This window comes from Mercenaria mercenaria, chromosome 7 (genome assembly GCF_021730395.1).
Source record: "Mercenaria mercenaria strain notata chromosome 7, MADL_Memer_1, whole genome shotgun sequence".
Taxonomy (NCBI): Eukaryota; Metazoa; Mollusca; class Bivalvia; order Venerida; family Veneridae; genus Mercenaria; species Mercenaria mercenaria.
In genome coordinates, this window is record NC_069367.1 from 46,015,115 (window position 1) to 46,042,410 (window position 27,296).

Below are 27,296 nucleotides of genomic sequence, written 5' to 3' on the forward strand. Positions count from 1 at the left end.
ATGTGAATTATTGATTACCAAACAGTTGAACAAACAACTTCAAGAGGTAGTGATGAATTTTCTTTATCAAATTAATTAATGAATGATATTAATGGCGAAGATTAAAGAGTGAAAGGCGAAAAGTGAGATGTTTATAGAGGTTTGAACAAGTCGTTATATCGAAAAGATGTGAAAGTGCTTAGCGCTTCATCAACGTTACACGCGTCTCGGTCTTTAATAAATAATACGGGACTGGTAAACATTATTTGAACTATATTTTGGTTTAACATATTAGCCGAAGTATATTGGGATATAGCAGCATATTAAAAATATATTCCTATTATGCCATGCATATAAACGAAATATTTTATTCGTAACCAAATATAAGTAATAATAGATGGAATATTTATTTTGCTATATAAATGGTTCATGATTATTAAAACTTAGGGAACAGTTTAGTTTTAGAGAAATAATGGAAGGACTGGCAGAATTTGTCTCAAAAAGTTTTGAAGAAAAATCGAAAGGGATACTTGAAACGCAAGAAAAGACGTTAAAGAATGTGGAAACGCATGTTGTGTCACGCGAATCAAGTCCCGTTCAGGTTTGTGACGAAGCAGATGAAAACGTCCCAAAAGATTTATCACTGGTGAAAATTGACGTCTGCTCAAGTCGACCAGAAACTCCATTGAATGAACACCAAGAGAGCGATTCTGGTAAGAACAAACTATATATAAGATAACATTTCTTTTAAAAAAAATTGAATGGGCATCAACTATGTTGTAATTTCATTGTCCAGACTTTTCAATTTGAGTCGTGATTGTGATATTTTTAATGCAGATATTCATTTACATATAGTGAACATTTGCACTTTCGAGGAAGAAGAATTTTGTACAATTTGCTCCATAACGTATGCATTTCCACAGTAACTTTTGTATCAGTATCTAACAATGATATAGTAGAAATGGATATCTGGATAAAAATCTGCAGTTTTGAAATATTAAAAATATACAACCGTGCATTAAAAGAACACTTGTGACTTTTTATTTAGAAATTGTTTACATCAATTTTAAAATGTTACGAACAAAACTGACAAGTTTTTTTTTGCAGTATAATTTTGCTCTTCGGTTTCTTTAAAGTAGTACATAAAGTCAAAGAAGAAGGATGAATTAACCATTGTTTCTGAAGCAAAACGTTTTTATTTCTCAAAAAAAAACTCCTTCCAGAAATTTGGGTCATTTTTATCTTACAACCAACCGCTTTCAAAACAAAGTCGATGATGTACGTTTTTTTTTCACATTAAACTTTTAATTAATTATATGTGTATATTATTCTCATATCAAACATATTTCATCAAGAGAGTCTGTAACGAATTTTTGTAAATTTAAACATTTGTTCTAAAGAGATTTACATTATTAAAAAACAAGATATTTATTTAGTGTACCTCCATTCAATACATTGCAACTATAAATCGATTTCTTTTCTATGGTTTTTTAAAATATAAAAAAATATATATCATTTTTATTTGTATCTGTGTACTAATTATGTATATTTTACATGTTGTACATGTAAACGATCAAAACTTATACTGAAATATAGTGTTTCTTTTTATGTTTATTAAATTAATGCTAATAATCTTAAGCAAGATATTTGCATATGATTTTGGAAAGTTTTAAGAAAAATAATCCTGTCTGACATTGCGATGACTTTTATATTCATGTATTAGTGTTAGACGGTGTTCTCAATTTTAAACAATATAATTTAACCGTGGGCAGACACTAACTTTTATATATCTAACAGGCAAATGTTCATTTATTACCAAGTTTTAAATGTAAGATATGATTAGTTTTTATATCAACGTGTACTTCTATTCGCTAAAGACTTATTTTTATATATGATAAAATGACAGATAGAACAGCATGCAGACTAAGTTTGTATTTATATTTAACAAAGAACAATAGCGTTGTATTGCTACTGACCATTACATGTAGCTAGTGTTGGTGGATTAGCTTAATGAGTTAGTTTGCAGATATGCATAGCTCACAGGGAGATGTGACTTAAAATCATGCAAAAGACTGAATACATAATCATATTCCATTAATACATTCAATTAAAATTCTTTAAAACATCAAGACCCGTTTCTTTTTAAAATAGGAATGAACAGTTGGCTAAAGTAATCTTATCATTTTATGCATTGCAATTATACGAAACAGTGTTTCGGTCATGTAGGATAAGCTTTTGAGGTTCAATTACTAATCTCTATTTTGACATGTCTTTGAGCTATTTTATCTCCATATTTTTTTGCTTAAATATTTGTCATTATATAAACATCTCAATATGATTGATGTTGTGCTGATTGTGAGTATATTTTGTAAATGTTTGGTATACTCGTAATGCTATTTTGATGCTATTACTAACCATATAACAGTACAAATCATGTCGTAAACACGGATTTATTCCCGGACATAAAAGAAAGCAAGAAAAAAAACCTGCAAAAAAGTTCCGAAACACTTGTAGCTTCGATCCTCACCATTGATGACGTCATCAACATTTACTGCGGATCGTCTGCGGGTAATAAGGTTTTATATCGTCTACCAAAAGAAGACTTATTAGTAAAAATTACTTAAATTAAGCATCTCAATAATCTTAAATGGTTATCATTTTCTTCACTTCGCCGATTTTTATCTTGTCATTACAAATTTCTCTTTTCATCAATATCCAATTAGAGCGAACATAGTTTCTCCTAGCAAAAAGATGTAATATTCTATTTGCTACATTATTTCCTGCCAAATTAGACCTTAATAATAGTTCTTAGAAATTAGGCTTTCAGATCGTATAAGGCGACACAAGTGAAAATTATAGAGACTATCTTAATAGGATGATATTGCTTTATATTTTAGCTATCACGATATAATGAGTAAAGGAAAAATTATATAGAGAAAATCTTTTTTGAATTTCTCAGATTTAATCGCATCATCATTTAGGGCAAATTAACTGTAATTGGACATTATCCTTTTGTTAGAAGCGTTAGTGAGATAAATTTAGGAAACTTTATGTGAGTTCGTGTTCCATTTTATGTCCCTTAAGAAACCAACCAGTCATATTCCTGTTCAACCAGGAAATCTGAACTTGAATGTTTTATTTCTTGCAGGGACCTGCAATTCGATGTAACAATATATGATATGTCATTTAGTAATTATTTTTCTACTTTTATTTCAAACTGAAGCTAATTCAAAGAAGCATACGCATTTCGGTGAGAGCATTTACATGCATAAGTGACATTTGCAAGAAAATTAACGTCATGTTATAACTGATAATTATATATTAACTTTTATAGCTATATCAATTTTGATTATGTCAAAACGTTTTCGCTGTGAAAAGTTAGCTTTTAAAAATGAAAGTTTTATCGTGATAATATTTTGTATGGAAATAAGTTTTTACCCATGAATAACGTCCATGCTATGTCTCTGTCTGTTTTGTACACCGAATAACATGATTAAAAATTTCAGTTATACTGTTAATGTAGCAAAAAAGCATGTAATCATGTATTTATTGTTGTTTATTTTTTTCGGATCTTTATGCATTTGACTCAAATTACTATTTTCTTAAATAGTTTTATTATTTCATTCCAAGATAAGATAATAAAAATAGAAGTCATAAAAATCGTATTTCAATAAGAAAATAAAGTGTATGTACATCGTACTTTTTATCTGGGAAATGTTTGTTTGTCGTTCTGTGTTTTAAGTTACTCTAACACAATTTAGATCATAGGGCGTCTTCTCAGCTTTTAGAGTCACGTACCCCTCCGGACATTATCTTTAGAACAGAGGGCACCTGTATAGAATCAGTGACTGTCCTTAAGCTTGATGGATGGCTTCTTTACATAGCGGCTACAGCAGCACTCGAACCAAGTAAGGCGAAGGTTTCTTGGGTAAATTAGAAATCTAGAACGATATAACAATTGAAGAAATGCTTCTCTCATGTATAATTTCGTCCATAATTAGTGTTACAAGGATTAGTTATGGATAGCAATTCCTTTCCTGTAATTGTGGCAATACAACAGCTACATTCCCATGAAACCCACCATCTTCTGACCGATGGTTACCAAACTGAACACTAAATATAGTCTGTTCTCGTTCATCACCTGTTGAACACTAAATGTAATAGAGATCTTTTACCTTAAATATTCAAATGCAATTTGTCTTTTTAATGTGTTAACCTACTTTTACGTAACATCTTATGGGGTTTCTACTGATTAAGTAAAATAATAAAAATACTAATGACGTACACAGAGTAGTGTTACTTTTAAACAAGGGGTGTAGATATTCAGAAAAGTCAATAGAATCGTGTTGATGTTCGTGCTTAATCTACCTAAACCAGAAACTAAAATTTATCAAAAATGCCTCTCGTAGAACAGCCTTCTATTTGACTCTTTCATGTTTAATGATTTTTATTCTCAGCATTGCCGAAATTAACCAACTTTCATCAAAATCTTATATTTATTAGCTGTATCGAGCGTTTTCATAAAAGAGAAAATCAATTCTATAAGGCTGATTTAAAAATGTTCTTTGGCTTCTCAATAAATTCAAATTTCTAGTTTTGCAAAAGTCTTCTAATTGGCAGGACAACTATGCCAGATTTAGTTAATCATATATTTATCTTTGATTTGAAGAGACGCCTTAAAATCTGACAGCAAATCATGTATTAGTAACAGCTGAGAATCAAAATATGTTGATGTAAAGCCTACGTTTGCAAGGCCCCGTCTGTTTAACTTCTCTTTAATAAGCACGAGACAATGATGCTGTGTACTGGCTTGCAGGACTCATTTCGTTTCGTACATACTGACTTTAATTTGTCCTTTCAAAAAAAGGCTTTATTTAGAAAGTAACTGCTTTTGCATTAGTTAGCCCTACGTATTAAATGCATAATTATGGTTAATGAATTACATATTATCCAATTATTCATTTAGAAACTAGTCAGAAAAGACACAAAGAAAACAATATCGTTCTGATTTTGCTCAGGATAACGAGATCAAATATTAAGTTAAAGAATACTCAAAAAGAAACGTTTTTTCTTTATCAAAAAAAGATATAATAAAAAATAAAATAAAAAATGAAAACACCTTAGACGTTAAATCATATGAGCCGCACCATGAGAAACCAACATAGTGCATTTGCGACCAGCATGGATCGATACCAGCCTGCGAATCCGCGCAGTCTGGTCAGGATTCATGCATCTCTAATAGCAATAGGCTTTGAAAGCGAACAGCACGGATGCGCAGTCTGGTCTGGATCCATGCTGGTTGCAAATGCACTATGTTGGTTGTCTCATGGTGCGGCTCATATATTAAAGTCTGAGATAGGTTTCATCCATTTACAATGCATGTAAATATAAAACCATACAGCATACATATAAAATGCTTCTTTGCTTGTTATACATTATTTTTATATAATAAAACACCTCTATAATTCAATATTTACGAAACGAAACAAAGATAATTATCCAGTAGTTCACAGAAAATAAAATATAACACGCAAACCGTAACCTCATAGCAGTTTCTTGTTTTACTATGTACATAAAACACATATACAAACACACCGAGGACCAAACGAATAAACTAAGTAGCACCATCGGACACCAACGTGGAACTGCTAAAGACAAAAATGAGGATTTTAAGCCGGTCAGTTGTGCACAAACCCCAAGCGTCAGTCCTACCATGTTCCAAAGCTACACATCAGTATAGATGAAGTAAATCCCAAACAAAAACATTGCAAAAGGCATAAAATCATATTAAATATGGTTAAAGAAATTGCACTGAAATCAACTTTATTACAAAGTTTTGTTTAAGGTATATTTTCACATACTACCTCAATTCCTTATAAGTATTTTATAAATTAGCATTCAAGAAAAGGCAGAGGAGAACTTCTTAGTAACCAAGGGCTAATGGCTATATATGCAATTAAAACAATCTAATTCACCTTAAACACTTTATTGCACGAATCACATATTACTAAATTTAGACGCATTTAATTTAGTTTAATTTCATTTACTGGAAGAAAACTGTTTGGGTTTTGTTAACTTTTAACGTTCTCCGACTGCTTACAGGCAATGGATTTCAACAAAATTAATCTAGTATTTTTTCAGTTCGAAACTAATTGTACAGGCGTTTTCGTACCACTGATGAAATTATTTCCTGATTATTATACACAGACAGCGTTGGCAATAACAGGATAATATAGAAATTCTAATATACACTAAAATTTCATAATATTTATTCCATGATAAATTTTTTAAGTATTTATAATATGAGAAATGAGCCGTGCCATGGGAAAACCAACATAGTGGGTATGCGACCAGCAAGGATCCAGACCAGCCTGCGCATCCGCGCAGTCTGGTCAGGATCCATGCTGTTCGCTAACAGTTTCTCCAATTCCAATAGGCTTTAAAAGCGAACAGCATGGAGCCTGACCAGACTGCGCGGATGCGCAGGCTGGTCTGGATCCATGCTGGTCGCAAACCCACTATGTTGGTTTTCCCATGGCACGGCTCAAATGTACATTTGAACATATAGTCAATTTTATATGGAAAGGCTCCTTTCACGCGACCTTTTACCGGGAGAAGGCCGTGTACGTCAATGTTTACCTCTCATGAACAGACTCAATCAAACCGAGTCTGTTATCATTCTTCTTGGTTGCATTCTTTGCTTCCAAAGGATCTTTTTACAGAGATTATTATTTACTAAATCAGCATATTTCAATGCTGCGACTTTGACAACGATTAATAATAAATTAACTGACTGCTTTTTCATTTCATAATTTTTCAATTTTTCTTTACAAATTGCTGTAAAAAAACGTCTTGCATCTGATTGTGCATTATGCACTCGTGGCCCTTTTTAAATTTATTTTGACAAAATTGTTTGTCCTATATTTTCTTGGTTTTTAAACAAGGACAAAGGTCCAAAAGAAATAGCCTCGAGTATATAACGCAGTCCTGAAAAAAAAAAAAAAACTTACAACAGTGTTTATATGAATCTGCACATGATTTATGTGTACACACCTATAAATAGACAACGTAAAAGTTATAGACAACTTTAAAGGACTCTAATGGGTATTATGACATCGCCTTGGAAAGAGTCAGTTCCAAAAATTCTCCAATGGGGAATTTAAGTCAGTCAATTGTGTACATAACCTCAGTGATAGAGTGTCAGATTTAAGTGCGGGAGACCTTGAGTTAGATCTCAGCCATGTCGTACCAAGGACGTAAAAATGGAACTGGTATCTCACTTGTTTGGTACTCAGGATTTAAAGTCTTGTACCAGGATGTAAAATAAGCACAGGTAACTGGATACACAAAAGCTTGTAACTCGTTTTGTATGTTAATCATATGCAACGTTAACTAAAGCTTACCTTTACCATTATTTTTTTACATTTGTGTTTAACCCTTACTATTTTCGAAAGAAACAAGGCGATGTAAAAACAAACTATCCTCACGTTTGAATCCCTTACTCATGTATAGAGTAAAAGGCATTAAATGTAACAAAAAGATTTGCTTAGGTTTATTTTTGCTTTTTTATATATATTTAAAAAGAAAAGGTAGATCATATAGCGACTTTTAGTGGTGGAGGAAGACTTAGGCACTGGCGGGTACATAGGTAGAATCATAAGCCTTTCATATGCCAGCTGGATAGCTTCCGTAAAATGTATCGCCGTACTTTGGTACAACATTGTTATATTTTCTAGACTTTTGGGATCATGGAGTACATAATGGGCATGTGGGACGTAGAACAGTTTTTACCTCATATGAAAAGACTCAGTCAAACCAAGTCTTTTATGATTTTGCTTGGTTGCATTCCGTGCTTCCAAACGATTTTTTTATTATTTTACTTCCTCACATGAACGAATTTTATATGCTTTGTGGAGTTTTGAGCTCCTGGCGGAGAGTGTTATGTGATTCGAAGCCAGCGACCTTAACCACTAGACCAGGGAGGCTCCTACATACTTTTAAGTGCAAGTGTTTTAACCGTTACCGGGCAAGTGATTCAAATTCAAGACCAGTGGCACTAATAATTTACAGATTATTTAAGCAAATAACAGCAAATTATCTTCATTAGCAGCAAAATAGTTGTAATAAATAACAAATTTATTTTACCACGTGTTTCTAACATATCTATTCACTTCTTATAATTTTTAATTTCAGGAACAAATAAGTATTTTAAATCAACGGTCTTTGTATGACTCAGCAGTTCACCTAAATTAAGACATAACTGCTTAAAGTTAACATAAAGCAAAAACTACATATACAGTATGTTGTATCATTAAAAAATCAATCACTATGCCTCACTAATGAACAACATTCACGTATTTTGTTTTACATCTACAAATTATTTTACTTCCAATGGCTACATTAAGTACAGAATTTTCCAAACACGAACGCTAAATCCTTTCAGGAGTCATAAATTTTCAGGAAAAACGTACATTCAAATGTCATACCACATATTTACAAAACCACTATGCGGAAAAGAGGAGAAGATCGTCAAAAAGTATTGATGACCGTCTTTTAATTTACACTTCATTTTTTCCAGCCGATGATTTAAAAGACCGCTGTTCAGACAATGAAAATGACGATCAGCCTAAGCTGAAACAGAGGCGCAGTCGAACAAACTTTACCTTGGAACAGCTGAACGAGCTGGAGAGGCTTTTTGATGAAACACATTACCCAGATGCCTTTATGAGAGAGGAACTAAGTCAAAGGCTTGGTCTTTCTGAGGCTCGTGTTCAGGTAAGGTCAGTTAAGAGAAAGGAAGTCAGTCAAAGGCTTGTAAATTTGAGGCTCGTGTACAGCTACACACAGTCGAAGGGATCCTAGTCATAATCCTTCAATACATATGTATTATAAAAGAATCAAAGAGAAAGATCCAATCGGAAAATCTGCATTCTATGAAAGCAACCTCCTAAATCCGAACCGTTACAGCAATTATATGGATGTGTACATTCGCGTAGACGTAGACAGAGTAAATCATATAGACAACGTAGATGAAGCACGATATATTTCGTTATACAATGTCTTCATATATATTTTGAAAAGTGTCCGAAAAGCTGTCACATAGGATTTGTTTATTCTTTATACGGATTAAGACAATTTGAGCACTCAGTCAAATTTTACAATGTTTCAGATATTCACTAGATATTAAAGTAATGAATATGCAAATCTTTGACAAGTATGCTACAAGACTGGGTACGAAGTCATTATTGCTTCATAGCTTCTAGTCATTATTTTCATTCCGAGTAAACAAAATAAATTAGAAATACTATAGTATCAATATGTTATGGGTAATATGACACTCTTTATAAGTAAAGACTTACAAAAAGCACATAGTCAAATTTTGCAATATTTCAGGCATTCACTATACTGGGTATGCTTTAAGTTTATTTATGTGGTACAGGATAAACCGAGTCAGCTATTATTCTAATTGGTTACATTATTTGCTTCCAAAGGATCTTTTTCAAGATTTTATTATTGTCAAGGTAAACTGCCAGTTATTGACGAATATGCTACAAGATTTGGTACAGTGTCCTCATATATTTTAATCATTACTTACATTACGAGTTAACAAAATAGATTAGAGCTCTTGCAGTGCCAATAGGTTATGGATAAAATGAGATCCTTTAGCAGTAAAGATTTATCAAACGTTTTTTTTTGAACAGGTTAAATGAACAGTGATTGCTCTATCAGATAATAAGTAGTGCATTATAATTAATCAACACATACAACTCTTATAATTTTAAGATTTTAATAGATTTGCAAAGAAGTTTAGAGCGCTAGTTATAGCTCAAGAATACTGCCATAAACGGGATTTAAATATAGCTCAAGTACAATTTAGCTTTAAATTCTTTAGGACAACTCTTTAATATGCTGTTATGTGGAAATCCTTTTCTGTTATTAATATGAAAACGTTGTGAATGAAAGATTATACTTGCTCAGTAGAGAGAGAAAGCGATAAAACAATGAAAACGAATCTGTAATTGCAAATACATTGGCCACTCTATCTAAACGCCTTGAAGATTCTAATATCGTGTTATGTCATCCGTTATCCATGCAGATAATACAATCAAATTCTCCACAAAATGATTCCACAAGATATGACAAGTTGTTAATGTTCTTGGCACATAATTTGTCAATTCATACCGGGAGATAATTGTTTTGTCTTACAATCATTCATATCTAATTTCATCAAAATTTTGTTAACCGAAATATTTTTGAGCGAAATATTTTATTGTGATAAATTTTGAGTTTTCATTTTCAATTAATTATTTAGGTGCCGTATGCTTGTGGAAATCGTGCATTTCCACTTTGTCTGGCTTTGGGATGGGTATAAAACGAACTAATGTTGTCAGTTATATGCTGTCATGCCTCATAAATGCTACACTTTCACGCTTTGGCATATTGCACTTTCACAAACTGCCGTTGGCAGTAAATTGTGCAAAGTGTGCATGTGTTTATTTACTTGCTGAAAATGTCTTTCCATGAACTTTTAAAAAATAAAATAGAGATATCTTATTTTTTCATTCTGTAAATTGATCCATTATTTTGGCTGCCATTATTTATGTTTAGCTACATTACTACATATAGAGTTCAATGTTCTAGGTAAACATTAGCTCTATATTATAATTGTTGATTAATGTTTTGTTCCTTTAACAATTATTATGTATTCAAACTGTTGATTTTCTTCGAGCAGTACCGCTCTTTCCTTCTAAAATGTCCTTATTGGTATTAATTAATTATAGACTTTCTACTTAGTAAGTTCAACTCTGTCATAAGGATTTTCTCTATTCCAACAGTTGATGTCGTTCAATGCTTCAAAGGTTTTTATTCTTCTTGTCGTCAACTTTTTACCCGAGTTTTTAAAATGGCAATCTTCAAGTGTTTTCATTTACTTTGGTGTCAAATGGTAATATGTCTCTAGTGAGCTTAATCTAGCATTGAACAGATGTTCTTAATTGTCTGATTATCGTTTAAGAAAATCCCTTGGTCTAATATATATACATACATATATATATATTTCATTTCCGTCTTTATTTAAAAAACTTTTTTTTCAATTTTTCTAACATCTATTAACTAACATATCCTAGAAAATGCCAGTTAAGTATAAATGTATTCTTGTCATCGGAAGAACGAAAGTTGAACATTACATGCCTATGGAGACTTAAAATTAAACTTTAAGATAAGCATTCTAAAAAATCGTTTCAGTGATTAATGTTATATCAACACTGAAAACATACTCTTTCTAAGCTGAAGAGAGAAGTACTATAAACATGTACCTACAGCGTATCTTTATTAACATTATGTCATATATGGAATTTATATCTAGTATTGTTAGCTCGACTATTCTAAGAATAGGTAGAGCTATTGGAATCACCCGTGCGTTGGCGTCTGCGTCCGGCGTAACCACTTGTGGGATTGAAACTTCACAAACTTATGCTCTTAAAGAGTGACTTACAATACAAATGTTCCATAACTCTATTTTTTACAAAACAATGCTCCTTATTCGACTTGGCAATTTTTGGTAAAGTTTTTGTATGTAAGTTGGTATCTCAGTACCCACCAATTGGAATGAATTGGAACTTCACACATTTGTTCACTGTGATAATCTGACTGGCACTGCCCAGGTTTCATAACTCTACTTTGCATTTTAACAAAAATATGCCCCTTTTTCGACTTAGCATTTTTATTAAGTTTTTGTATGTAAGCTGATAGCTTGCTACCTACGATAGGGAATGGATTGAAACTTCATAAATTTGTCCATTGTGATGAACTGAAATGCACTGTACAGGTTCCATAACTCTATTTCGCATTTTACAAAATTTTGTCCCTTTTTCGACTTTTCATTCAATTGACAATCTCTTGAATAGTCGAGCGTTGCTGTCCTCAGACAGCTCGTATTAAAATAGCAGCCAGTGTTAACGTTGTTCTACACGTTTGATAAACCGTAACGTCATTTAACCGGACAACGTATAATAAAAACGGAAACGAAACGCATTTTATGGATTAATAGTAACCTTTGAGTAAATTTATCAAAATGGCAACGTTATTATCTTTCTAGAGATATATTCTGATATTACGAAGTTTGACAAATTAATTAATTGCAAATAATGTCTTAAAACCAGCTTGAATTGTGCGGATCTCTTTAATCATGGATAACTATCTTAAAAACAAGCACACGGACCTATACATTTTATTCCATCATATTATATATCATAAAATTAAATTGATTTACTGATTTTATTAGCCTGCTCGGGATGAACAAATCTTTGATAGCTTGCGGAAGGTCAGTTGTTCTGCCATCCCTTAAACAATGCCAGGAGTGGAAATTGGGTCTTTCTGGAAGGTCGCCATGCAACACGCCATGTTCCTCGTCTCTTTACTGTAATGAATGTACTTACAAATAATTGTGGGGTATTTTCATTCAGCCAGTTAAAATGTTTATGTTGCCATTAAGTTTTTACTATAATAAAATTTTAATATTTTAAGAGCAATGTCTTCAAAGCAATTCTAAAAAAATGGCAACAATTATTCGCTGAAACCTTCTAAACCGAGTATTCCAAAAATGCAATATTTCCGAATGGGCTTGGTTTTCTTATTATCTTCTAAAGCCGTGAATTTCGCCAAGATAATCAAATATTAAACTCTAGAGTATATCAAATTCGGTTTTTAAGTAATAAGCATTTTGTTACTATAAACCAATTTGATTAGTTGTGTAATATAGTATGATAATGATTTACAATAGCCGAAGTTGCATAGATTCACACGCCAAAATTTCTCTATTTAATATCAATTACTGTAGAATTGGAATTCATATCAGGCAAATTCGTATATGGTTACAAGTTAATTGAAATCTATAACATAGTTTAGGGTTGGTTAATTTGGTAATATTTGCGAAATGCGATCTATATAATGGCTTGGGACAATTTAAAATGTTTAGTTGAATTATTTCGTTTTATGTAGGAAACAAATTGAGCAACATACACTCCTGTCTAATTGGCTAATTATCAATTAGTGTCTGTTGTTAAATAATAAGAAATTTAATGAACATCGACACAGAATAAAAGTATAATTTGGAAGTATGAGATTCATATTATCATCATGTTTTCATGGACTCCTCGAACTTTGTTGTACGAGGGTAATACATAATATTTTGATACTATCCATTGGAAAAATATAGCAAAACCTGTATTTAAGCAGATTGCTTACACCAGTACCTCAAAATATTCATCCAAAACAGAAACACACTATTCTATCAGTGCTATCTATGGCATGAAAGCCGCAATGTAGTCCGCCCTTGGAATACTTTGTAGACTCTGATACCCTTCGCAGCAAAAGAGCGGTTCTAGAATTGTAGCGATGCCCAGCCAGCATTTTTTTTTTCAGCTAAGGAAAGGACAGCATCACAGAGACTTCGGTCGGGCGAATATGGAGAGGTCGACAACTGCTCGACTACTGGTCCTGTAAATACTGCTATACAATATTGCTCTTATGTGCAGATGCATTGTCTTGAATAAGGCAGATGTCCCCTAAACAAGTTTATGACGTTTAATGTAATGTTTTGTAACTGATTTTTAGAATCTTGCCACTGTAAAACTTTCGAGTAACAGATACGCTGGGTGGACTGGGCATTTTAACGACAGGTCTCTGGAATTGATGAAAATGGTGAACCCGTTTGCAACTTTATGTTATTTGTGCGATACTTTCCTAAGCCGCTGTTTGTTGCTTATCCACCTTTGAGGTTCGGAACAATATACTCATACCTTATCCCCTGTCAAACCTCCTTTCATTCGCATTTATGTAGATTTTTAGAAGTGGTTTGCAACATTGCACCCTGTTACGCTTTTTGTAGTTAGGTAAAAAGATTTCGTACCTACCTTGCACACGTCTTCGATTATTTAAAGTGTTTGAACACTTCTCGATGAAATACCAACGGATGCAGCTATTTCCGCTACAATGGCTGCAACAGCAGCAATGTTATGAGAGGATGCTGAGGTTTTAGGCGCCCAAACACGAGGAAGATCTTGTTATCTAGATTTTCCATTGTTAAATACCTTTAGTAACCTAAAATCAGTGGGTTTGGATAGGGAAGAATCACTGTTTTAAATTCTTGCATAATCTGCTTGGCTGGTATTGTCTTTATTCTCTATTATCTATATTAGGTTATATGGGATCTAAGTTCCTTCCTACCTGGAGCCTCCATGCTTACTGTAAAACAACACCTGTGTATGCATGTGTGGTATGTAACACAGATGTAACAAACTGTTAGTTTACTGCAAGAAATATATATGGCCATAGCATAAAGCATTAAACTATTAAAAAAGCAAAGGTATTTGCTTTTAGTTTTGTTTACATATATTATAAGAATTGATTTGGCAACTAATTTTGCATCTGAAAACGGTATCTTATACTGTTGGTGCATTTTTGAGTCGACTAAAGGCTGAAAGCCTTTCGACGAGTCCTTGCTATCCAACGATTCTCTAAATGGACCGAATAACATGTGAAGGGATGTAGTTCCATTAGATTTCTCAAATTTCAAACAGTTCACTGCATGAATGAAGTTAAGTTGTGTCAATTCCCTTTGCTATGACACATATACGATGTAATCTGTCATATTTATGACTTGTAATTGTGCAATTCTCGAATGTAACTCATGAAGCATAAATATGCATTTTAAGAATTGCGCAGGCTTACAAAGCTTGGGTAACATCCAGCGAAAGACAAAAAATAGTTCCACTGCAGGGCTCCAGATAAGATGCGTATTAGCGTAAATTACGTATAGAAATAATGCAAATACGCATGTCTAATAATTTCTAAGCGTATAAAAACGTATATAAACTTACAGAAACGCACACAATGCTTTTTTAAAAACAAAATCTGAATCGTCTGGATGCGTTAGGTAACATAGCCGATCAGCCTTAATTCTCCCACATTGAACGTAAACACGCATCGTATGATTTCTATGAATTTTGCAGTCAGTAAACGGATAAATTATCGGAAGAAGAAGCTCTTACTGGTTTGTTTAGTTACTACTGATATTAAAAATGATTTTAATTCTTATTTTTCGAGAAATAAACAAATCGGCGAAACATTAAATTGTATTTTCTTGTAGTTTTTGAAATCGAAAGTAGATCGTCTATGTTTGGCGAAACGAAACAACTTTTTTATGAAAAGATTTAAATAAGAGGTAATTTAACCGTAAACTTCAATGTCAGATACTGCCAATTGCTGCTAAATGTCTTCGTATCATCACAATTTGTAAAATATATTGTTCAAACTGGAGAAAAGTGTAATCGTATCAGGATATAATATTTTGGGTAAATATCGAGCTATGTGTTATGAAATTTTAAGAAAAAAACTAAAAACAAACTGAAACTGGTAGACTATACTATCATTACATCAATCATTAGCCGACTCAGGCCATTCAGGCCTTTGATTCATGTGTATTACTGAATAATGGCTATCTAATAAGGGGTCTTAGATACAGTGTAACGTCAATAGATACCTGGGCGTTCAGTCATTCAATGGAGCCGGTAGGTTGATTTCAAATCCCTATAAATTTAATGCTTAGGTCATCTCAAAATCTCGATCCAAGGAGCAAATACTTATCAAATAAAGTCAAGTAGTATATATATATATCCAAATTTAAAAACACTTTCAAACAGAATCATGACTGTAGACAGATTGTAAAATCTACGATTCTTGTATGATTATATTGACAAACACCGTTGTTGTTTTTGCTTTTTTTCAATAGTGTAGACATCATAATATATAGATATTCAGCGTTTGTCATATATGTAAAAGATGGTTCATCCTACCAAGGGTGTAAATTTGAATATTCGACTTATGTAATGTAATCAAAACCAACTCTTCTGACCGACTTCCGTGACAGATCATAAAATAGTATATTACTACAATAAAGAGAAAAATAAGTGTATATAGTATTGCTTTTGTAGAAATTACTTTTTCACGTAATGAAGTTATTGTTCTTAGAAAGAAGCTGTTATGTGCAGTTTTTTTTTTTTTTTTTTTTTTTTAATATTTCAGGATTATATTAAGTTAACGATATATCAATCAATTCATCTTTGAACAATTACTGAAGGTAGACTATGCTTAAACTTGTAGTGAAATTGACAGTGGAGTTTCATTTTTATTAGACAGGTTGAGACGTAGAGAGCCGAACCACAACTCTGCTTTTACTAGAAGCCATATTTCTTGTACTGTTCACACAGCTGGCAACAAGTTGCTAAGATGTTTAGAACAGTTAAACAAACAGGACAATTTACTTATTACTATTCGGTTTATTGCCATTCCGACAAGGTTTCAAAATATGTCTGTCATCAATTTTACCCTTAGATTTTACTTTGTATTTATCCCAAACGCGCTTTATTTTGAAGCTAAGTCAAACGGCTTTTTAGGCTATGATATAAACATTTAAAGTCCCTAAACATACTGTTTGTAGTAGCCAATTGAGAGAATGCGTCGTGAGCACTTCAGGCCGAAACAAACTGATGAACAAGTTTAGACAGAAGGCCACTGGAGTAATTAAGACACGACAATTTGCCGAGATTTCCTATAACTTTCTAGGATTTTGTCAAATTAGTCTCGATGTTCACTTCTAGAATTAATTGAATTACACACTGACATTAAGAAAGACCCCGTTTGGCACCCATGTGACTTGCAGGTTAAATATATAAGACCAATTCCCATCCAAATATTATCCAATTAAGCTTTTCAGTTGACGATATTCTCCAAGGATTTCGATCATTTTCTCAAACGACGTCATTTTACGTTAGAAACGCTCACGTGCTAGGGAAAGGTTAAAAGCAATTTGCACACGTTCTTCATTCCCATGCAGACGACACTGGATGTTAATTTGCTTTTGATATTTTCTTGTCGTGAGAGCGTTTGTCTGCATTATTTGTTCTTCATTCTCAGACTATAGGACCGCGTATTGATTTACGACTAACACATTTGTTTTCCTGTCAACGGCTGCTGTAGTTATGGTGATTTTGGGTCAAAAGGAATTGTCCGATATTACAGTTTTAGGGATCATACATATCAATAAGGATAGGTCCGATGATATAATTTTACGAGTGTATACGTCAGAATAATCGCTGATGAACGAGTTTTACTCAAACTTTATTTTTGTAATTGAGTAACTGTGAATCGCAGTGTAACACGAAACAAAGCTGTTCATAGATATCTACAAGTTCAGTTTCTCAAACTTTGTCAGAAATGATTTATTTTAAAAATTTTATCTTATTTTAATATATTTACAAAATAATGTCGTTTAGAGTTGGGATCATCTGTCAGAAGAAACTTTCCGAATTATTTCCTTTCCGAGAAATAATCGTTACCCATGGGAACGATAAATTATTATATTCCAGCATGATGATCATTGACGATGTGAAATTTGATTTCAGAAATTGAGACGTATTAGAACATTATGTCTCGCACGTCACATCGAATTCACACAAAACACTGAGATTATGTTTTAGAGTTGGAGGTAATGACAATTAATTTGAAGCGAGGTTTCCTTTACCCTTGACGATAATTTATCCGAAGCGACAGCGCTGTAGTGTGAGATAGATCGTGGATCTGTTGAAAAAAAGAAACAAAAACGATTCGATTGAAAACTGTGTTTGCAGTTTCTAAACTTTATAATTAGCTTTTTTCTGTTTGTTTTTGTAATGCAGCATTATCATGAGATGATAACAGTAGTAATAACAAACGTCGGTAACGTAATAGTGACGTATTTATTTCGGCACGTATTATGTAAGAAGATCATCAAATTATTACATAAAATGAAGATCACTGTTACTTTAATATATTGTGGCATCCACACTTGGCAGGTGTATTTCTAATGTATATTCCATTCTATATATCATCCTAACTTTCGATCGCTGGGCTGTCACTTTACATTAAATCATTTTGACAAAAAAAATAGACAATTGCTGATGCAGTATTATAGCATAGTGTTGGCAGGCATATGGTATTTACATGTATTATAAATACGATATAAAAGGACCAGATGGTATTATATCATATTTAAAGAGGATCATGTCTCTTAAGTCGAATTGTGTGTATGCAAATGGTTTTACAAAAACACCAATCAGTGACAGATTTTATACACTCGTCACAATTCATATGAAATTAGTGCAGTAGGTTCGGTCTAATGTTACGACATTTAAAGGAAGCAACAATGAAGAAATGCATAAAATCGTAGTTAAATCTGCTAATTACTGTTTCGTCCGCCTTTTCTGTAACAATACCTTTCTCTGATTTCTATTTAACCTTTATAGTCCTTTTCTGAAATGAACTGGTCCATCAATTTGGGCAGTACCACTTATTATTCAAAGGGGTGTTCACTGAAAATTCACAGACTGAATAGCGAACAGTGCAGACCACGATCAGCCTGCACGGACGTGCACGCTGATCTTGGTCTGTACAAGTCGCAAAGGCAGAACCACTTGCTGCTTAAAGATCATACTATACAAATCATATATCATTTTTATGTACTCCAAGAAAGTTTTTGTTAAAGTTTCAAAATATTTTAATACTGCACAATTATTTTCCTGTACATTTTTTTTTCACTGTAAATTCCATGCATCTGAAACATTAAGATATAAAAGATCAATTTTGACTTCTTTGCTTTTGATAAATTATTATAAAACTCTCATTATATCTTAGGTGGCATTAGAGCAACATTTCCGTACAAATACTTCCGAAAACCCAATGCAATTTTCATAGGTCAGAGTTTTATACAGAAAAAAAATCATTTTAGCCATGTTATTGACACAAGTTAGATATTTTCCAAATGAAAGGTATGCCTTTTTTATCTAAAGAGATCATAAGTTAATTATTACAGAAAACATGATTGTGTTGGACCAAACAGTCAGCGTATGGCTTATAAGCAGCGTACGACATGCCATTGAAATCAAATGAGATATGATTCCGTAACCTAAACAGTATTCTCTATGGTTTTTTGTTGTTGTTTTTTTTTTTTTTTTTAAAGAAAATAGATAATTGTTCAAAACATTTGTTGGCGTCTGAAAGTATGCAGTGGTGTGCAGTAACTATTATTATTGTGTATTTCGGTATAAATCATGCAGCTGGTCAATTAATTTTAGTGATGATTATAGCGAAGACACACAAAAACAAAAACAAAAATATAATTAAGCACATTTATAAATTGGATAAACATGAATAGATAATAGAACATAGAGATAACATAGCAGTATAATATGTAAGAAACAACGTCTATTTCATGGATTATCAGCCTAATTTGTTTTTAGGTTATTTTTTCTATATACAATTTTAAAACAATGACTTTTTTTACAAATAACTGTACTATAGGACCAACACAAGTAAGAACGTTTGAATATGCTAGAAAACGTTACAAAATGTAATACTCAGTTGTAACTATATTTGTTTTAGATATGATTTTACTGATACTTTCTCGTCTTAGGTTCCATTCCAAGAGTAAACATGTCATTCTTAAACATGTAATTTATAAATAGATTTCAAATATAAAATGCTGCTCGCATTTCCTGTAATTACCACATTTTAACATAGTCTGAATTGATTTATGTCATGTTTGCAAACATTGATCACATATACGCTGTTTCAGAACAGGAAACCATTTGACATTTTGCCTAAAATTTTTCAAGATTTGCAGATTACAGAGAACAAATTTCTATCAGTTCTTTCCTTTTCTCCTAATTTATTTATACAAAGATGGTTATGCATTTCACTAAATAAACGCCTCAGACTTCCAAGTTATAGAAGGTAATTGGTACAACCATTACATAAAAAAGACAATCAGCTAGGTAAATGAGGGGTAAGCTGTATATTGTAATGCAATAAACAATTTCATCTCAGATAAGTTGAAAATGTTGCTATCATTTCGCCCGAATACTTACGTGTTTACTTCTTTCCAACGGCATCTTGGGTTTATGCCAGTCCATAGTTAGAAAGTTACACAATGCTCTCAGCTTACTTAATATAAAAATCTACGTTTCAAAATTTAATATGCCCCCTTCACCCTAAAATATTTTACCATGCTATTCATCTTTTAGATGGAATATGGCTTAAAATAAAGTGAAGATGCTGCCAATATATAACTGAAATTTTCGTTTCTAGGCATGTCAAGAACGCATTCGTATCAAACGCTGTTCTCATCTTACATATAACAATTAATTATATGTACCTGTATTGTTTTATTTTTTAGGTATGGTTCCAAAATCGAAGAGCAAAATGTCGTAAACAAGAAAGTCAAATGCAGAAAGGTAAATATATTAGAATGATAGATTACGTGAGATATTCTACAATATTTTACAGAATAAATTTAGAAATGATTCTGCTTCATCTATAATATTTGTTACATCTGCCTGTTTAAGATATAACTGTATACATGCTAAAAAATATAAAGTCTGATTCTGAATCTTTAGTAATCTTGCAGTTCTGTTATTTCTGAAAACTACTGCTTTTGCTACATAAAATGTATCTCCCTATAGTTTATGTGTTAGCTCAAATATTGTCGAAACGCTCGGTTCTCTGGGTAGGGTAGGAGCAGATTTAGCTAAACGAAATTGGCAAACTCGAAAACAATGAAACGTTTGTTTCCATTAATTTGTAACTGCAATCGTAAGGTCAAGGTAAATCCGTGTTTTCTATAATGTGCACGAATAAATAAATGAGAACAATATCTCATTAGCTCTAGGAAAGTGGACATTCGGAACACCCGACCAGATACATTTACCTATGGCAATTTTGCCAAATTCTTGTGAAAACTAAGCAACCACGCCCATTGGCAATTCCTACAGCTATACTAATAGTAAAATGATGTGTCAGCGTAAAATTAAATATTTTTCACCGAATGAGCACTTTGTGGCGAATGTAAAATACGGCAATTACTTTGGAGCATTCATTTTTTTTTAGTTTATTTCATATATTTTCAGTACCTTAACGATATTCGCAATATTTCAATGATTCACACAAAAACATGTAATTAAATATATTTTCCATACAGTATGTGAAGAAATACATATGATTTTGTTTTCACTTACGACATTCAATACACAATACACATTAACTAATTAATCAGTAACATTTCAAATTGATATACAGAAGAAAACAATAACGAGCGGATTATTAAGGCGCAATGTTATTTATCTAGTGTGAACTGTGAAGACATTTATATAGTTTCTTGCAGACATTTACAAAATCAACGCGCCGACAACGACACATCAGGCGCTATATAAACCCCATCCCATTGTTAAATTACATTTATTTCTCTGAGAAAGTGATTCAATTAGCACTTGATTCTTTTGAACAAATTCTGAGGGCACACTATTGTGTTAATCAGCGGAGACTTTCTAACAATGTTCGAGGAAATAGTAATGTAATATAAGGGCTCTCCAACTTTTTGCCTGATACTAAATAGAATTAATTTGTCGAATTTTCATCAGGTTTTTATTAAATTATAAGTTATTATTTAATTAACTGATCATGACTTCATAAAGGCAGAGAATGGTACGGGAAATTAGACATACAGTTTTCATAAAAGGGAGATGTTGGGTCGCAAGCATTGGGGCAGATAATCGTATTATTCAAGGCATTTGTCAGACTGCTCTTAGAGGTATTCGAATGAAATTCGATATGTTAATAGATTAATGAGCACGATTTTAAAATACAGCGTCTATTAAGAATAATAAATATCAATTTAAGTTAAAGATATAAAGTACAGTTAAAGTATGTCTATCTTACTGCGTCATACGACATTATATAATATTAGAATCTCCTCGATCAACTCTTCATTTTTACCTTAATTTCGTTTAAAAAATAAGTTCTGGATAAGGCAAAAGACAAATATTTTAGATGGACCCTTACATTAGAAACCATTCGTTTGGTTGACATATTTAACAGCGTACAAGGCACTCTAGAATTTCGTATCCGCATTTTTCTATATCTTTGCACTACGGTGATAGTTATCTTGGTATATGTGGAATCATAAGTTGAGAAGAACGTCTAAATATTATTTTGAAAATAATGTAATCTTCTTCATTTCACAGCAATAATGTCGTCTGCTCCCCATTAACTGAACAAATTTTGTGATGAATAAATTGCCTTTTTGTCTCGATCATGTCGTTTTTCACTTGTTACCCCCATACTGAAAGAATTTGATCAAATCTCTCGTTTTAGTTCTCTTCTAGCGATTAATTGGCGGATCTAAATATTTACCCACACTGCTAAGACCAGTTAAGGTCAAAATTGAAATTATCACCGCCTTTCACGGTCATCATTAGATCTCCACGATGTATTATTTGCTTTATAATAACTCAGAATGATATATTCCAATTTCCAACAATTTCCGCAAGAGACTAAATTAACTAAACACAAATATTGTTTGGTGGAAAAAGATTAAACTATTTTATTTAGTTGGTTCTTCTTTAAAAAATCAGGGAAGGTTCAGATTGGAGAAATTACGCCATAGAATATCAGGCTATTTGTACAAACAAATCTTTATGCATCTAATATCTTGTAATAGAAGTGTCAGGAGAGTGATTAATTGGGGAAAAGGTTCGCCAATTGGGTACATTAATTCTCTTATGCTCTCTAACCTCGAGCGCCATATTATCAGTGATTTCTATTGAGAAAAGAAAACTATCCATATTAGTTTGTCAAAGAGAGAAATTTCAGCAACCTGATCGTGATAGCTTTCTGATATTGGCCGCAAATGTTCTAACAGTATCGCCTAAATTGTCTGGTACTTTGATCAGCCGGCGAATTAATTTATACGAATTAGATATAAAACTAACTGTAGCAAATTAGACATGAAATTTGTCATATTATTTCCAAATCAGACACATTTTTGTATTACTAATTACGTGTGTAAATTAAATTAATATAACGAAAATAAACCAAATAAGAATTTCTAGAATAAGATGTGAACAAATATTCATAAGAACTATTCTATCACCAGTGTATGATTTAGAAATAAATTGCTTTAGTAACCTTTAATAACTCAAGTATTCTCGATTCTCCTGGATTTTAAAAAAACCTCGAATCGTGTCGACTAAAGGTACCATATGCAATTAGACTATACGGGTATAAAGGAGCATTACTAGCAACATTTTGTATTGCGCCCCTTTCTTGACAAAGCGTGATCATTGTTCCATCACTTTGTATTGTGTTCATGGTTCACGTACGGTAGATTAATTTAGTGCAAACGTTTGACAATGTTAAATTTAACAAATATTTGGAGTTGGAAAGTTAATGTACTGCTGCCACTTATCATAATAAGATTGATAATTCTGTACGAAGAAGAAAAAGTGAAAAGACATACAATCGAACTCATTTATAAAAACATTTGATATTGTAGAATTAATGAAAACAATTTAAAAGCTCAAAAATTAAATTGATTTTACAAAGTTAAGAATGTTGTATGTCAATGTATTTTTGGTCAGGTCCTCGTTTAAACATGATCTAGCTGAATGATATCCATCTTCTACCCTTACCCTGCTAAGTTTCTAAATGGACTAGTCCATCATTCAGTTTGGACAATATCACTTAATATTCAAAGGGGAGGTCACTGAAAATTTACTAACTGAATAGCGAACAGTGCAAACCATGATTAGCCTGCACGGATATGCAGGCTGATCTTGGTCTGCACTGGTCGCAAATGCAAAACCACTTGCCGCCTGCAGGCTAAAGGTTAAAACAGACTCAGATAGAAACCAGACATCTATCATATTAAGTTATTTAATCCTTCTTTTTTAATTTATTTATTATTTACTGTTGACTATTAAATATTCTCTTTAACTACCACAAGCAAAAAAAAAACTATTTTCTGTCTTACAAGTCGTGAGACAACGTTGGAATTAAGTACAGTTACATCTACCAATGCTCTATACAAATGCATATTTTATTTGGACGACCCTTAAAATATACATACACGTGCACGAGGTATTGTGATACTGAGTTAACAAACGCTTGAAGTGACAGAAGAAAAAAACGGCCGGATATTAGTTGGTGTCTCAATCAATTTAAATTTTCAAAATATTTTCCCAGAGTTTGATTCTGGACACTTGACTAGTATCTTATCATTTACCATTATAAGTAGTTCATTAAAGTTAATGTTATGGGGAAAATGACCAACTAACCTTTGTATGATTTGTATATTTTCTAGCGGGTATTATGCTGACATCGCCTGGAACAGTTGCTCCTCTAGACGCCTGTCGTGTCAATCCGTTTGTAAACATACCCTCAGTCAGAGAACCACTGGACCGATTGCACTTCCCGCCATTTCTGCCGTATTTTCCTCTTCCATCGGCGTCGGGGCTGGCTCCACCACTTCACCCTATGTTGTTATATCACCACCACTATGCCGCGGCACTGAACTACGCGGCTCTACCCGACAGCGGATTCAAGGCTTCAAAGACGACAAGCATTGCTGACTTGAGATTGAAAGCTCGACAGCATTTAGCCTCACTTGGACTTCAGAATGTGTGAATCTTTTAATATTTATTGGTTGTTTTTATCTTGTGATCATATATACACGATTTGTTTTTAACGTTTTATACATACAAAATAGAGATACATTTGTACAACATATATGTAGGCGTGTAAAATAATTTGAAGTTCTGTAATATAACAGAAACACGAAATAAACACACTGAATAAGAAAGTAAAACTAGTTGAGACGACCATAAACAAGGGCTCAACTGAACAAATTTTGTTACGAACAAAGCGATGCTATTAAAACTAAAGCATGCGGCAACATGTGAAATGTATATGCATTCCTTTGCTGGATGTAGTTATAAATATAACTTTATTGCTTATCCCTTAAATTTAAATACTAAAAATGCTTTTAAATAACAAAGTTAATACAGTCGAAACTCGGTATCTCAAACTCGCTTACCTCCAAATTCCGTTTAAGTCGAAGAAATTTCCAAGTCCCGTCAAATTTCCTTCTTTATATATGTAATTCAACTCCGGATACGTCAAAATTTGACTTACTGAGACTCCGGATGTGTCGAAATGGATTTTCAGTCCCGTCAGTGAAATTCAAGTGTATTGTAAACTCGGTATGTCGAAGTGAAAAAAGTATGCGATAAAATTTCACACATGTCATTGTGAATGTGTTTGGTTTTTAACACATGTACATGTTTATTGCCTGACCAGAAAGCCGTGATGCCGACATATAAAAGGTGCGGCGAATATCAATGTGAGATGAGGTCATACCTGTTTGCACGTGCCATAATGATAATTGTTTGATATAAACATTAGATTTCTTGAATCAGTTGTCATTTGTTTTTGAAAGTTATGAAAATTGCTTTAAATTTAAACTAATGAATTAATTAGTTTGAACAGTTTGGATCTTTAATAAGGATTAATTAGAGGTAAACGCGATGAAACTGTATAAAAAATAACTTCTTTTGAGAAAGCATCATTTGTTCAAAATGTCAGATCAAAATGCTATCAATCCTCCGGGAGAGCAATGTGGTACAAAAAGGAAACTTGACTCAAAAACATTTCAGGTTAGTATCATTTTTATTCTTCGAAAACCTGAGAACTTTGATAAACACACACTGTAAGGAATCGTGTACGCGTAAAGTACTGACAGCTTATACACGGCTACAACTTTGTTTCATCATTTCGTCTTTACAAGTCGCTCTTCATAACTCGAATTTCGGTTATCTCGAAATAAAAAGCACGGTCCCTTGAAATTCGAGATACCGAGTTTCGACTGTATATAATTAGACCAGAAAGTGGCCTCATTTTTAAAAATGAAGAACTTTAGACTTCCAGCACTTAATCGCCTATAACATGTACTCAATTTACGCATTAAGATATTTGCTGTTGATGCCACACACAAACTTAGTTTTTCTGACGAACTATATTTTGGTACCAAACCGATAGTTTTCGTATTATCTGTATGGATCATACAAAGACATGCCATATAACTCGCTTATATATACGGAGATTTTTGTTGTTAATTTAAGGATCAATTAAAAGTGTATTCTTTCGTTGACAGACATGCCTATATTATTATTATAAGATATATTGGCTCAGTTATATGTTATATCTGTGTAATTGAATGATTGTTGGATTTTGTTCTGTTTTTGCACTAATCCGTTGTGACATGGAAAACCACAAAAACTGGAACAATTTAATTACGATAGGACCACCGAATTTCCGTAAACCAGTTGAATAGTGTTCCCACACGAAGGATTCAACGCCACAAATGAGGTTTCGAGCCAAAATGAAGAAGGGCAAGTGCTCTGAACTCAGTCATGCAGACCTCTGCAACGGATGACAATAGCATTTCCAGAATTATATATATATATAAATGGCGATATTGATTATTTATTTATTTATACATTATTATTATTATTATTATTATACCAGATTTATATAGCGCCCTTTTCATGATAAACACGTTCAAAGGCGCTTTACATAAAGCAAACGCAGCCACACATCCTCTACTAGTACAGACACAGAGCGATCTGACCAGAGGGACAGTGATAAAACCCCCAGAACAGACAGAGAGAATTTTTCAGATACAGACGTGTTCGACTAACTTAGCCTAGCTCTTTTCGAATAGTCTGGTTCTTTTACGTGCCCGGTGTATAGCACCGGTACACGCGAAGTCGTCTTTCCTGGGAAGAACCAGTACAGGCCTCTAAGTTAGGTGGGAGACACTCAAGAATTTCCAGTGCTTGGACCGGGATTCGAACCCCGGACCTCTGGATTGACAGTCAAGCGTGTTACCACTAGACCACCGGCCACATTGAATTAGACGGTATACATGTTTAATTCCTGTTAATGGTAAATTTTGGAATCAGTGTTAAAACGTATTAAATTGCTTCTAAATATAATTATACCTTATTCTACATATAAAATAAACTTCATAACTGAATTGAAAAGTTTTTTTTTCTTAATTTCATATTTTGTTAATCCCTTAAGAGCTATTATAACAAATATTGTGCTTTTGACTTGAAAAAAATGTTTGTCAAATTAAGCTTTACGATTATAAAATGATGTTGATGGTTTTGCAATACCCACAGCTTTTAATGACATTAGAGTAATGCTAAGAATATTTAATTTTTAAAATGACGTTTCATATTATCTTTCCGAGTTGACTTTTATGTGTGTATCTTTTGAAATTACATATTCTAAAACAATTTTAATTACATCCGATTTAATCATTTAAAACTCTTCAAACTGACGCATCAACATTAATATCCATCAAACGGTGAAAACGAAATGGCTAA

At 32.7% G+C, this 27,296-nt stretch overlaps 1 protein-coding gene across 1 annotated transcript; it reads left to right on the forward strand.

Annotated features, from left to right (window-relative positions):
• Window positions 1-39: 39 nt before the first annotated feature.
• Window positions 40-27,296, forward strand: LOC128558581 (short stature homeobox protein 2-like). The gene is made up of 4 exons (XM_053548328.1): window positions 40-692; window positions 8,558-8,754; window positions 20,249-20,306; window positions 24,209-27,296. The coding sequence occupies exons 1-4, from the start codon at window positions 452-454 to the stop codon at window positions 24,529-24,531; spliced, it is 819 nt and encodes a 272-aa protein (XP_053404303.1). The 5' UTR covers window positions 40-451; the 3' UTR covers window positions 24,532-27,296.